The sequence below is a fragment of the Branchiostoma belcheri genome, unplaced genomic scaffold (assembly GCF_001625305.1).
Source record: "Branchiostoma belcheri isolate BF01 breed outbred unplaced genomic scaffold, Haploidv18h27 scaffold149, whole genome shotgun sequence".
Lineage (NCBI taxonomy): Eukaryota > Metazoa > Chordata > Leptocardii > Amphioxiformes > Branchiostomatidae > Branchiostoma > Branchiostoma belcheri.
In genome coordinates, this window is record NW_017802924.1 from 275,256 (window position 1) to 290,851 (window position 15,596).

Here is a 15,596-nt window from a genome sequence, read left to right on the forward strand (position 1 = left end):
CCCCCCCCTCCGGCACTCATAAGGCATGGATATAGCACTAAACTGGTTTGAGGAAATAAGGTGACCTTTGTAATTTGTATCATTTATTTCCTTCAGTCCCCGGGGAGACAATTCTTGCTACTATTGGCCACACACTGCCCACGAATATACCGAAAACATGTACAATACCTCCGTACCAGGAGGTAACAAACGAGGAAATTAATTTGAATGCCACCTTTCTCTATAAGGCCACACCATGTAAACTTTATGGATGACGTCCGCGCGCGCATTGATTTTGGCCTGTTCCTAGAAAAAAACAACAAGAAATTCCGCTTCCTGTAACTATGACCAAAGAGTCACGACAGTGCCGCAAATCGTCAGATTGACGTGAAACCCGTAACGCGAAAACAGGACAGGACGACATCTGCTGTTCCACCTGATTTATTGCTGTTTTGATGATGAATAAGACTTCTTGCTTGTTACACTGTGTCACCTCATTCAATTTGTGTCCTAACATTTGTCGTCTCTTGGTTTGTTTCTAATCCAGGCATCTTGTTTTTTAGGGCCCGTCTTAAATATAAATAAAATTTACTTGGTGTAGCCTAAGCAACCATTACAAGTGCGTCCACTGAAACTATCAATCATATGTAAGTCACCATACAAGAAAGAATGCAGAATTTAGGTTTATTATTAAAATATGTCTACTACCTCTTTTATCATCCTCTTCAATCATTTCATTAATTTTCCCTACCATTCCCTTCATAGGGTCTATCAGCAGGACCTTTTCAATAACCGTAACATGAATAGAATAGAAGATGAACAACACTTTATTTTAGACTGTGCTTTATATTCTAATGAAGATTTGTCCTTTTTAGTCATATCAAAGAGAAGTTCCCATACTTTGAACACCTAAGTGGAAATGATAGATTTATATTTTGATGCGTCTAGACAAACCCTGTATCACAAACATGATCTGTTCACACATTTTCCACTGTACAAAAAAGGGAGAAGAAGTTGACCTCTCTATATTAGCTCAGTGACTAGAACACTTTGTGTTAGCCTAGTATAGTTACCATTGTATGTTCCTTATGTATGTATGTATGTCTAAGTCGAGTAGTGTATCTTTTGTCTCCACTTTTCTACATACGTTTGCTATGTGTCTGTTAAGTCTTGACCTGTACCTAGCCCGTCATGGCATGAATGTACAATAAAGGTATTTCCAGTATATTATCCTCAGCAACGGTGGTCATAGAGACATAACATGGGTTTCCAAAGCTCAAAACGCACGTTCTCCTACCTCAGATAATGAGAATTTTCCTATCAATAGTGATGTCATACTTAGTATCCTGGGCAAATGTGTATGATTTGCACAAATTGGTGTAACGCCGACGAAAACCCTACCTTTTCTCCTGCGCCATAGTGTAGCTTATCCAAAGCGATTAAAAGACGTCAAGCTATCATTAACAAAGTGAGAGAGGATGATCTTCCTTAAGATAACCTTCATGTCAACGAAAAGGACACATGATACAAAGATAACCGTATAAACGTTAATAAACTTGCGGACGTTAAAAGCCCTTCCCAAATATGAAGCAGACGCTCTAATTTCATAATAAAGAGCCATGTCAACAGATAATTGGATATAGTGTGACACATTTACACATATCATCTGGTATTACACAACACCACATAGTCAGGCTGGCTGTTACCTTAATCAAAGTCATCATCATCATCGGCATTAGCTCGTCTCACTAATTACTAAAATGTACCCTTTAGTCCGGAAATGCAGAATATCTGCAGAATATGCGCACTAAAATGAACCTTTTAGTCCGGAAATGCAGAATATGTGCACTAAAATGAACCCTTTATTAAGGAAATGCAGAATATCTGCAGAATATATGTGCACTAAAATGAACCTTTTAATCAGGAAATGCAGAATACCTGCAGAATATGCGCACTAAAATGAACCCCTATAGTCAGGAAATGCAGAATATGTGCACTTATATGTGTCTAATGAAATATCACCCCCTCTTTTCTGTTGAACTCGAAGCATGCTCACTTTTATAGCCAAGCACAATCCAATGTCAGATCCTTCGTTCATTGGAAATTTAGAGAACAGTCTTTTCAGATGCTTTTGATATTGTAATACTAGAGGCAAACATAAACACAAAATCACCTTATCGGCCTTTAAATTATTACTGTGAAGTTTATGTAATACCAAACTCTATTCTAACCATGTTTGTCCGCTCATTATATAATGTACCGTACAAAGATAGTCCGTTTCACCATTTAAGTCTTCAATCAGACAGTAAATGAACACATATCGTAGACGGGTGACAATCCCAGGGTGATTGTAATGATATCAGGTCGTTAATACAAGGCAGCTGATGTTTGTAATCCCGTTCATATTTGATTACAGGTATCAATGTCTACGGTTTGCAGGCCGATTTCACAATCAACATTACATAGTATATTACATGTTTACACGTATGTCCTTCTATGTAAAATGTTTGGCCGTGTGGCTTCCATGCATCCTCCGTTTGCTTGTATAGAATATGTTGTCGGACAATTTACTGATAACAGCCTCCAGTTTAATTCCAGATTTCCAGTTCAATTCCGGACAACCTCCCATATATCAGCAACCTTAAACCCAGATGGGCTAATATCGCAAACCATATAGGTAAAAATGATGTAAGAAATATGTGGCAGCTATTCGCGACCCCCTGGGGGTTCGTCCAATTATTTTACGTATCATAACCCTTGAGCATTATGCATAATTATGCATAACCCCTCGAAGCATTATGCATAATTATGCATAATTATGTACAATTATGCACAATTATGCATAATTATGCATAGTTACGGTTTGATGCTATTACTAGTGATACTAAAACCAGGCGTTAGAAGAAAAATTCACGTTTTTAAGTAAGTGAGTGAGCTTATATAGGGTAAATATCAATATCTACAACAAATTTACGAGGATTAGACAAATGACATTACTAAAGTAACGACTTTAAGCAACGACAAATTGAAGGGACATTAAAAAGTCAGGTACCCAAAGTTTGGGTGTGGAAAACATCAGCAATATAAATTACACGGTACAAGAAGCCTTATGGGGGTTTCAGCAGCCATTGAATTATTACTGTAAAGTTTATGAAATAACACACTTTTTTGTAGCAATGTTTTCCCGCCCATTATATAATTTATAACGTACGAGGATAGTCCGTTATATATACAACAACCGTTTTCCGGAGCACAGTCATTCATTGTAACATAGACTGTGTGTAGAGCCATTCTAAAAGTCTGCTGATACATGAAATGCATGATCATGATAAATGATAAGGCCACACCGACTTAATTTTACGGATGACATCCGCGCGCGCATTGATTTTCGCCTGATCACGTCCTCTGAGGCGCTGGCCTGGCTCTAGGCTTGGGTGGTCCAAAGTAGCTAGTGACAATACGGAGCCGGTGGTTATAACTCCTGAGGATGGCATCCAGGCTACCAAAGCTCCACGACTCAATAACTCAACTCAAGTACAGTGCCAAAAAGCCAGCATGTGCGGTCTTGTCATACGTCGCTATGTACTACCGTAAATTCACAATACCATCTTTGTATTCCTGTGGTTTTGTAGCATTTTTTATTTTTGGCTGAAATTTTTTTATTCACCCGCGCGCACTAGTTTGGGGGTCTTCTGAGGATGTCATCCATAAGATTAAGTCGGTCTGGCCTAACGACAACAAAGGACTCCAAGCAGAGAAGGTACCACGATGCAGGGTACGGAGTATAATGTCACTTGTTGGAAAGAGAATCATCCATAGCATACTCTGAAAACCTCGTCTCCACCAGACTTTTCTAAGGGGTTATTGATGTGGCTATGGGATCCTCACCCTCTGCCTTTAACTTTTACTCCGGGTGTTTTCCCTCTATTTTCTGGTTTTAGTGTCTGTTAATTGTCCACCAACACGTTGTACAAGCAAACAGAGGATAGCAGAAATGTCTTTGGAAGTGATACAGACAAGGACATGCACAGCTTGTGTTACGACGAAGAGCGGTTATATGGCTATACAGATTCGGATGCAGAAGGTTAGTAAATTAGAATTCGGCCAATATAGCCAAGAATTGGTCGGGAGTGACCCGCTGACGAACTCCAATGGTGGTCAACCCCCCATGGCAAATTTGTTTCCCTATTTAGGTAAATCTCGCTACGCAGGGCAGGCACACACATTAACAAAACACTCTCGTTGTATCCAGAACCGTGCTCTATCCCGAAAACATGGGGCAAATCTACGTTCTTGGATACGCGGAGACTATCCAGAATCTCGAATGATATCCTAAACCATATAGGTATAAAACTGGACAGGCACGGTCCTGGATTCGATATATCCCTAGTTTTTAGTACTCACCTACTGCATTATACGGGTCCACAATGATCGTTACAAACAGGTCCGCTACAGCCAGGTTAATAATGAAGGTGTTGGTCGTGGTCCAAAGATCCTTGGTCAAAGAGATGACGAGAATTATAGACAGGTTGCCGATAGTCCCAACCACGATGAGAATCACGACCAGAATCATCATCACAACTCGAGGCAACTCGAGTTCAGCCGCCATGTCGCCTAGGCTAGAATTACCCAACGATATACTGTTGGATAATTACATTATGGTCGTGAAACTACTAGAAATCATGTTTGGGTTCGCGACCGTTCTACTGTGTACGCTGGCTTGGCAGCCTAACGAGAATGTGTAGGTGGGAAGGTAAGGTGCACTCCCCTGACATCAGGTGGTCACATGCACGAATCAGTCTTAGGCCGTGTTCATGTGAAGTCAGTGAAGGCGCTTTACATTGGTTTACCCCGAAGCCGGTTTCAAGTGGCTCCATCTGAACGCTCCAAATCACATTGAAAGCGCATCGATCCCAAACCACTTTTAGAGGTGGTTTCGAATCGGTTTTCCCGCATCTCGATTTGCCTCTGAACGCAATGTGATTTCAATGTGACTTCACCTAGTCATGGATTACGGGGTGATATTTCTTTATTTATATGCAATACCAAATTTTACGTGGAAGCAACTTAAAGAGAAGTAATAGTCAAATAATGTGTGCGTTTTAGGACGAGCTTCACCGCCTCTGGCGGGACCACGTCGGCATTCGGCCGAGATACGCTGGGAGGGCACCAGCAAGCAGGTCGTTAACCCCTGACATTGATAACAGGCTACCTTGCGTGTTTTCATCAAACAATGAATGCAGTTTCGGAGAATCGTGATCGGACACGGTTTAAAAGGAATGTATGGCACGTGGACCAGATGTGAGGAATGCGAGTTACCCGAATCGCGGTTTGGGTGACTTCACATGAACAAGGCTTAACTGCTGGCCTTTCCAATATGATTTCCTGCTCCTGACGCAGGCGCTGTGGCTTTTCAAAGCCGGCGACAAGCCTCCTTATCTCAGGGAGAATGAGTGTTTGTGACAATATTGAACATGCGTTTTTTTTTGCATCGAGTAACTCTAGAATAGTGAGCTTTTTTTTACTATATCACGTGCACGTTGTGTTTAATTTGTAGCGCAGTGTTGGATATTTAGAAACCGATATACCATCATTCACGGAGACTCTCAAAGAACGACAATATTGAATAACATGTTCTTTGCATCTAGAAACTTATAGAATGCATAAAGCGACTTGTTTTTTTGTCTTTATAGCGCATGCCCTAGTGATTGAGAAAACAATCAACTTGAATCAAGATTACTTGATTTTTCACCGTGCTGATTTCTAAACATGCACTTCGGCCGAGTGCTTCTTGCTTTTTAGGTCACATCTTGAGAGACAGGTCTGTGCTCCATGGAGCGTTCTGATGTTGTGGTCGCAGGTGTAAAATGTACGAGCATTAGTACTTCAAAAGTTTAAACGGTGATTATCTGTCTACCCTGCGAACGGAAGCCCCTGAAAGGCTTCAGAACTCATTATCGTAAGAACCTGAGTATAACGTTTCAAAGAATTGTAACATAGACTGTGCGTAGAGCCATTCTAAAAGTCTGCTGATACATGAAATATTTACTAGTGGATTCCGATTTCAGACGTTCTTTAGGCCTTGTTCATATGAAACCACCCGAACCGCGATTCAGGTAACTCGCATTCTTCACATCTGGTCCACGTGCCATACATTCCTTTCAAACCGTGTCCGATCACGATTCTCCGAAACTGCATTCATTGTCATTTGATGAAAACACGCAAGGTAGCGTGTTATTAATGTCAGAGGTCAACGACCTGCTTACTGGTGCCCCCCTCCCAGCGTATCTCGGCCGAATGCCGACGTGGTCCCGCCAGAGGCGGTGAAGCTCGCCCTAGAACGGACACTTAAACTGCCACGTATAAGTTGGTATTGCATATAAATAACGAAATATCACCCCGTAATCCATGACCAGGCGAAGTCACATTGAAATCACATTGCGTTTAGACGCAAATCGCGATGCGGGAAAACCGATTCGAAACCACCTCTAGAAGTGGTTTGGGATCGAGGCGCTTTCAATGTGATTTGAAGCGTTCAGATGGGGTCACTTGAAACCGGCTTCGGGGGAAACCACATGTAAAGCGCCTTCACTGACTTCATATGAACAGGGCCTTAGATACATTTTTTTCAACGGCTGGGGACCAGGTGCGTTAGGCGTAAACATTATGGGGTTTCAGCTTCAATATCTTTGCATGGAAGCACTGGGGGGGGGGGTGTCAAAATTGACATTAAATGACATTTTGTATTTCATATTCCGGAGATGCTTTGACGGTCACATGTTTCAGACTATTGCTTGACTAATATCAAGTTCATGAAGAGGTGGTCGCAGGTGTGGAGTCTACAAAACGCAACCCTACATGGTGTTGTCGCCTCCTACGCAAGTCCGAGTTTTTTTTTTAAATCAATTCTCTTCTCACAAACTAATTAATGGAAACTTTACAAACCTAGCCAGGATACGACAATAAGAAAGTACTCCTCACTGAGATTTGTCCAGCAGTTCCAGCGGTGGATTAGGCCTCATATATAAGAACATATACACATACAATGTAACTAGAAAGGTAACATTTGCAGAGCAAATGCATAATGTTTACCTTCACATATGGTCTGCACTGTTAATTATTACTCAAACACATTCACACACACACACACACACACACACACACACACATATATATATTATATATAAATTATATGGTCAAACAGGAGTCTAAATCCCTCCTACGATAAAATTGCAACATGATGTAACCCAACACCAGTGGTCACCATGGTCAGAGACAGTCTGGTTGACTAGGTCAGTGTTTGGAGAAGAAGAGGAAACTGAGCAAAAACAATATGTTTTCCTTCGGTAAACATAAATATGCCAGACTGTCTAGCCACGAGAAACAAAGACGGGAATTCGAAACAAACGGATTTAATACTTCTTGGGTCGTCCTTGGTTCATCGTGCGTTCGATGGTTGGATGCCTGATACAGTAACCATATGAATGAAAGCCAAACAGATGTCAGGAGGGAAAGACTGACCCAATGCAACAAGCTATGACGCAATCATTTTCTAAGGTGACCAAGTACTAGTATTTGATTCACGTGTGCATTAACACAACACTTGGCCCCGGTCTGCTTTCCCCGCGCAAGTTATGTTTAACGTTTTCTAGTGGTTGGACCAGGTTGCCAGTTGTCTTTTTTTTTTGCCTAAAAAAACTACCCTTAAAATTTTTATACAGTGGACCAACTGACGGCTTCTGAAATCAATTGAGTCCCACCTCGACCTTACCTGGGTGCCATTGCACCTGTTTTGTAACGGGACTCCTTCCACGCGCTATTTCGGGACAGCGAATGCAAGAGGCATAATACAAATTATCTATCATATTGCACTCAGGATAGCCTCGTCAAGTAACTAAGTTAGAAAAGTTTATGATTGATTTTGATGAAAACATTGTAACTTAGGAAACCTGAAATATTAGTGGGCAACCTTAGCTTTTGGCCTAGGTTGCCCATTAGGCAACCTGAGAAAAATAAGTATTTAGAACCCTGTTATCAGACTGGACTGCCAATGATGATGATGTTATCAGGCTCGTATAAGTTATCTGCAAAAGGTTTTAAAGGATAACTATTTGGGTGGTCACGTTTTTGGACTACGTTCAAAGTATCAATGTCAGAGAGTTACATTATTTATTGTGATCCGATGTCAGAATTGTAGTGACTGACTAGATGGTCACTATGCTTTTAAAGTTTTAAAGTATCAGGGCAGAGTCTGAAAGAATTATTACATCTATTTTAGAGCTGAATTCAGAACGATTTTATGGTCGTTTCAGAATATGAGCTCTGTGTTAGGCTATTATACAGTCCGTGGAGACCGGATGTTATTGCCGGTGTAAAGCCGCAGCAACTCTAGTAAGGCCACAGCAAGTCTTTTTATGGATGACACTAACAGCAGGGCGCGCAGTCATTTTCGCCTGATTTTGGAGAGAAAAAAACAAAAACAATTGTTGCCTTCTGACAGTGATCAACATTAGAAATGCAAAAGTGTTACATGAGCATCATCCTCTAGTTTTTAAATTGTTAATATTGATTTGTGTGTTCATTGTTGATGTTTTGATCTATTTATGTCTTTTTAAATGTATTCACTGTGTTTTCACTGTATTTTCCATGTATGTGATTATGTAATTTTAATGTTTGAACGTCGGAATGCATGGATGGCAGAAAGATATGAAGAGAGCAGACAAGACAAGGCTCTGATTTACTGTCTTGTCTTTTACTTTGATTCCTTATATATGATGTTCCCGCTGAATGTTGAAATTGTTGTCAGTAAATTTAGCACAACATGTGTACTATTTCTTGCTCAACACGGTTTGTGATTAGTCTTCACCAGACTTCTTTTGTGGGCTGAATAAATTGTAGAAATCGGCCTAAAAAGGGTATTAATTGGCCAGAGAAGGTAGCCGGCCAGAGAAGCTCCATCTGCACGCGAGAAATGGAGCTTCTCTGGCCGGCTACCTTCTCTGGCCAATTAATACCCTTTTTAGGCCGATTTCTACAATTTATTCAGCCCACAAAAGAAGTCTGGTGGAGACTAGGTTGTGATGGCGAAATTTGAAAATGTAGGAATCTTGCTTTTCTGGCCCGCCTTGTTTTTTTTTTCACCCCGTGGCATTAGATTTGTAATCTGTGGAGGATGTTATCCATAAAATTTGTGGCCAAAGCTATAGCTAATTCCAAAAAATACCGATGCTCCGATAGTCACGTATTTTAGACTATGTTATCTATCAAGTATTAGTATTATTGTGATCTGATTTCAGTAAAGTGCTTTCACGGTTCCATGTTGAAGGTCACTAGTGTACGTCTTATAGATTTCAATTTTAGATTCCGTTCTGGTCATAACAAGTAGAGACCCTGAGATTATTACGTTATTCATGCAGTACTGTTAAGACAATATTTATCCACATTTAACAGTTATCTATTTATTAACTTATTTCAGCAGTGTCACACAGCAATGATGTCTTTTATTTATCAGAGATTGGGGTGTAATTACTTCCTGTGCATTGACGACCTTATTGACACATCAATACCTTTTATCTGTTATTATTCTTAGACGTAGTCACCGTTATTATCATCATCATCATCATCATTATTACTGTTATTATTATTATTACTATTATTACTGATATTATTATTATTACTATTATTACTGTTATTATTATTATTACAGGGTAGAGAAATCAGTGCAATTTAAGAACACTGCTTTTCAGGAATGCCCTGTGACAACTTACACATGAAAACAATGAAACTAACACATTAAACAATACATAAAGTTACAAAATAACCAAGCGTCAAAACAAAATGGTTAACCGTAAATCAATGTCGTTAAGCCAGGCCAAGGTCAGGAGGTCATTACAATAGGTAATACACGACTCAGACATGAAATGTTGAGGCATGATTACTTCCTATAACTCGAAATGATGATGTCAAAACAATGTGACCGACCGAAGTAATGCAAAAAGGCTGGCCTCCAGGCTAGTTTCAGCAATCGCTAGATGGTCCTACACGCGATAACTTTTGTACAGATTAAGCCTTAATCAGCAGTTAAAAAACTCAATTTTTTTGGGCTTCAAACAATCTAAACAAAATTCAATCATTTGAAGTTGTCTGACAAAGGCACGTGGTCTCTAAACATCATGTTGATTACCTGAGCGCCGGAGTTTGGGCCTTCAAAAAAGTTGTCTGACAAAAAGACGCAGTAAACACCTGTATCTTGGATAGGAAAATGCGCCATTGTTCCTACGGCAAAGTACCTAAAGGCGAGAAATGTTGCGCTTTTATTTCTCTAATACTAGATTGAAGCGTGTGGAGGCAGCGCTCCTACCGGTTTGATTAATGAGGTTCTCCGTCTGGAATAGGCTATATGTACTGAGTTGACCATATCTATTACAGCCTGACATATTTCAGGTCAAAGGTGCTACTGTATTTATTAGCTTTTTGTTAAAAACAAAAACCTGTGTTATTTTGTTCTGTACTGTAGTGTACTGTTTAAAACATTTACAAAAACTCATATATTTCATGGAGGTTTGAGATCTCCGAATTCTTATTTTATGACTGGTTTATTGAACATTTCCAACAGTAGTCCTTGACAGTACCACTGAATTGCACTGATCTTTTAAATAGGTTTACTGTAACTACTAGTGCACACAATCCACACAACATCACCACATATAAGATATAACGTTCTGGGTTAAAATATTACTATTACTTTAATCGAGTAAGAGTCTAGAGAGCGATATAATCACAATAGTATTTATAGGTTATAAAATACAAAATAAGCGGTCCCATAAAAGCAATCAGTTACATGTACGTACAAGCCACAATTCACATATATTAATTTAAAATATTGCACGTTTACTCCCCACAGTGTTTCCATTTCAGTTACTGACACAAGCTATATAATAGTACTATTACACGTTTACTCCTCCCTAATGTTTAGAAGGTGGGTGTTTTGCTATATAACGTTATGAGTAAATTTGGTGGTTGGGCCGAGTTGACCAGGGCGGTGGGCCGAATTGACCGTTCTTGTTTTATTAAAATGGGTTAGAAATGGCAAATTAATATGACCATCATGAGTTTGGTGTTTCAGATTTTGTGGGTAAGTTTTTCATGCCTGTAAAATTTCTTCCATTGGCTTCCTTAATGTTTCCTCAATGAATCACCCCAAATCCTTGTGCTGCGTACCTAAATCATGGGGTGGTGCAAGAGAGCCTCCTAGCATTCTTAGCGAGTATTGCAGCACAAAGTGCCTTCAAATCATATAGCATGCAACGATAGACTCATAAATCAGTGTTTTCTGTATTAAAATACACATCAATCCAAGTAACAAATTGCGATTTTCAGTTGAATTCTCCGCGTCACATTCTGAATGTCCCTGTTTTTCCCACGCGTCATCCGGGAACCCCCGAAGTTTCACCCGCCATCTCTGATCACGTGACGTTACCATATAAGGGAAAGTGAAACTGGTGACGTCACATCCTGACTTAGTTCCGGGTTTGGCAAAACCCAAAATGTAGAGCTCGAAACTCGTTGTTTCGTCTTTTATCTCTGCCAAGTCCAATGTCAGGGGCTAGTCCATCCCCGTTTTCAGCTCTCAACATTACGATGGTAAGTAAACTACAAGTTTACTGTTCGTATAACACCCAGAAATATGCAGAATTATCGTCAAACAGTGTCAAAACTTGTCCACGTTAAAGTTTTGCATTTTAACGTTTAGGTTACATGATTTATCAAATGTGGACAAACATGGTATTTGTGATTCAAGTATTTTTAAAGAATTTGGAAGTTTGGCACCTTGTTTAGACGATATTTGCAGTTGCTTGGTTATTATAATTAATAATGAGTTGCAGACAGAAGCCTTGATTTTAATGATCAGACAGACATGAAATTTGCAGAGGGGGGGGGGTCATTCTGACTAATGTTTAATAAATTATGTGAAAATCAGTGGTAACATTTAACATTATTTGCAGTCACTCTTGGTTGATATTTCCAGTTAGTCAGTCACGTCAACCATTGCCCTGTGTCACAGTACCAGTGCGTTTGTAATGTTAAATGTTGTGTATAGTATGTCAGACATTTTTTATGAAATGTTTATGTTATATTTATTGATTTGGATACATTTGGCTCTACAAAATCCCCAAATAGGCTGACATCTTTTCTTGCTAAAGTTGCCCTCATGATCAACAGGCTTAGAGGAGGGCCTGCAAGGGGGGGTCCCGACAATGCTCTACGCTGAATTCGGAAACCTCTCGATTACGCTTTACGATAAATTCCAAGTGGCTTCCATGCATTACGTAGAATTAAAACGCCGAATACGCTCTATGCAAAAATATTAGAGCGGTCCGTCTACACTCTACATAGAATTAAAACGGCCAATTACGCTCTACGGAAAAGGGCTTGCGGGCCCCCATAGAGTTGGGTATCTGGGATAAGTTTATAAGTAATTTTGTACTCTTACAGGTGGTAGGATTGTGTATCATTATAGTTCAGTTGTTGTCCTTATTTGAGGTATTATTATATCTCGTGAGACATGGTCTCTTGGTGCTGGTTTGTGCTTGGTTCAATTCACAGTCAAATTGTCTCTCTAACTTCTATCTAGGTATTTAACTCTTGGTGCTTGTGTGATGCTGATGAAAGTGTCTCTTGGAGAGCATGTCCAATCAACTTGTGTACTCAGAATGTACCAGAAGAAGGATTTAACTTAGGCCTCTGAAGACCCCCAAACTAGTGCGCGCGGGCGAATAAAATAAAAATCCGACCAAAAATAAAAATGCTACTAAACCACAGGAATACATTTTAGGCAAAGCTGGTATTGTGAATTTGTGGCAGAACATAGCGACATATACGACAAGCCGGCACATGCTGTTTTTTTTTGCGGATTTATGAATCGACACTGTACGTATTCATTTTCATTCATTTTTATGAACTGAGTTGTACTGAGTATGTACTGAGTTCTTGAGTCGTGGAGCTTTGGTAGCCTGGGTGCCATCCTTCAGAGTTACCACCGGCTCCGTACTGTTGCTATATAGTAAGCTACCATAGACTATCCAGGCCAGAACCTCGGATGACGTGATTTTTTTTTTTTTTTTAGAACAGACTTAAATCAATGCGCGTGCGGATGTCATCCATAAAATTAAGTCGGTATGGCCTTAAGTTAAAGTGTACTTAAACTTTAAGTGCACAGTAAACATGGCATCAAATTTGTAGCCAAACATACTGATCCTCTAGAGTCAATACAGTAAAGTCTGCTTCAAATTGGAGAATAGAAAATGTCAGATCTTCACAATGCAAATATTTCACGAGAGGTTGAAATATTCCACCATACATCACTCACATAATGAATGAAATCAACAGGAACATTATTTGAATATCAATAGACATTACTACTGTGACTTTAAAGTCAGTGCCCTAACTGCTAGGCCGAAAAGATCAGGACCCATCAGACAAGTTAATTGGGCCTACGAAAAAAAATGTTGTGTTTCTTGTTTCCCGACCGACCCTAGAAAAACCTGCCAACCCTAGACTTTTTTAAGGGGGTGGACCCCTAGTCTGCAAGGGACATAAATTTTTTGAACTGATCAACCTTCTCTAGCTCCATTATCTGACACCTGAGTTATAAAAAGTTGTACAATTGGTTTTCTAACATTGACACAAATTGTCCTCCTGCAAGTTTTACTTTGTTATTTTAAACTGTATTGTATAAGTTGGACCCCTATGAAGTCTAAAAAAAAAAGAAAGAAAAAAGATAATCCCTTCCTTCCCTAAAATAGGATCAGGAAAACAACATTTTTTTCCTTGGCCTTGGTAGCACTTGAAACCTCCTGACTTGCTTAAAATTATTGACAAAAGGGTGGGTAAGATTACTAAAAAGTACCAGACTGGCTGTTCTATTTTTATACTTGCCATATTTGTGACACAACAAGTCTGTTTCACTTTCAAGTGGATCTACCAGTTGTTTTAACTTGATTCAGCCTGGTTGTCAGACTGTTTGGTGGGATGGTGGTGGGTAGGTGCACAGGCCCAGGGTATCAAGAGAATTTTACCTTAGCTCCAAGGCTTGGCTAATTCCGGGTAGGGACAATTTTTCTTCCTCCAAAGCAATGGTCTAGTTGAAGGGATCAGATGTGGGATCAGGGTTCTAGCTAGGATGTGTAGTGGTACTGGCCGCCTGTCGATGGGCTCTCCTTTCGCGGTGTGGAGCTTTTAAAAATTTGAGCTAAAAAGGTTGCCATTTGAGGGATACTCAAAGGGAAAAAATGTTATTTCTAATTTAAGGTATGTACAATGTATCCTTGATTGGTAATTTTCCACATTTGATTTGGCATTCTTGAACAAAGAAATACAGTCACAATGATATAATGTCCCTATGCTGTATGTGTAGGGGGGGGGGGGTTTAGCGTTGGGGGTCAAAAATTTTAGCATAGGGGGAAATTTAGTGTAGGGGGTCAAAAATTTTAGCATGGGGGGGGGGAATTAGTGTATGGGGTCAAAATTTAAACCTACGCTACTTTGTGCTAGCTAGAACCCTGGGGATCGTGTGGCGCAATGGCAGAAAAAAAAATCAAATCAAAATCAAATCAAGGGATTGGTATATTGCCTTTCATGCTACGGTCTCCCATCTAGGCTATAAAGTATAACTCAATTTAGTCACAGTAATTTCAAAACTCACTTGTTCACAGAGTTAACAATTTGAAGATCAGACACTGTGGATAATAATTAATCAACATATACCATTCTAGTTTTATCCTTGTTTTAGAGAAAAAATATGGTTTCAACTACATAAATTAGTTAATATCTTAAAGCAAAAGTTTGATTTGATAGTGATACATGTATTCTTAACGTACTTTTGGCCAAATCAGGTACAGAGTTCATGTATAATGAATAGGCATGTGTAGTTTTACTCCATTTTGTTTTCTTAGTAAACAAACTGGATGGGAAGAAAAGTATCACTGTCTCTAGACAACAAACAACAACAACAATGTTGTCAACATGTCTATCTTACAGGAGAGAGTAGTATATATTTATGTATCAGCGTGCAAAATACCTGGTTGCCCAGTTGCCCCGGGCAACCAAATTTTACTTGGGGCAACCTATTTTTGAACCTTGGTAGCTCAGTGTGCTACCTGAATTTTAAGAATCTAATTACTAGTAGTAACTTATAGTTGGGGCAACCTAAAATTTTGATGGGCAACCTAATTTTTGTACACTGTGTATACACTATTAGTAGATAGGCACTGCTGTATATATAGTCTTAGTTATTTGTACTTTATTTCCTTGTCAGACATGACAGTTACTGTACACCAACTACAATGAGTGGCACGAAAACAGGAACAGGTCAAAGGTCAGCCCTGCGGCAAGGTGAGTGTTTGTTGACTCAGTGTAAAGAACAGGTACTGACTGTAACATGTAGTACAGGAAGTTCTGACTTTCCCCAGAGTTTCGATCGTGACTCAATGGAAGGGCAAAAACCAGTAATGTAATGCTTTCTATTACTATATGGTGGTCAGAAAAATGGTAATAATATTTATTCTTGATTTGAAAAAAAAAACAGGCAATTTCTGTTTCCATGAGGACCCCCCCCC

The 15,596-nt window shown here is 39.6% G+C and overlaps 2 protein-coding genes across 2 annotated transcripts in view; one reads left to right on the top strand and one right to left on the bottom strand.

Annotated features, from left to right (window-relative positions):
* LOC109465146 (melatonin receptor type 1C-like) overlaps positions 1-4,635 on the bottom strand; it is a 22,537-nt gene extending 17,902 nt beyond the window's left edge. The window contains exon 1 of the mRNA XM_019762295.1: positions 4,384-4,635. Coding sequence (XP_019617854.1) covers positions 4,384-4,588 — 205 coding nt within the window. The 5' untranslated portion in view covers positions 4,589-4,635. The remainder of the gene's footprint in view (positions 1-4,383) is intronic.
* A 6,823-nt stretch (positions 4,636-11,458) lies between these two features.
* LOC109465138 overlaps positions 11,459-15,596 on the top strand; it is an 18,356-nt gene continuing 14,218 nt past the window's right edge. The window contains exons 1-2 of the mRNA XM_019762281.1: positions 11,459-11,622; positions 15,296-15,372. Of these exons, the coding sequence (XP_019617840.1) occupies positions 15,324-15,372 (49 nt within the window). The 5' untranslated portion in view covers positions 11,459-11,622; positions 15,296-15,323. The remainder of the gene's footprint in view (positions 11,623-15,295; positions 15,373-15,596) is intronic.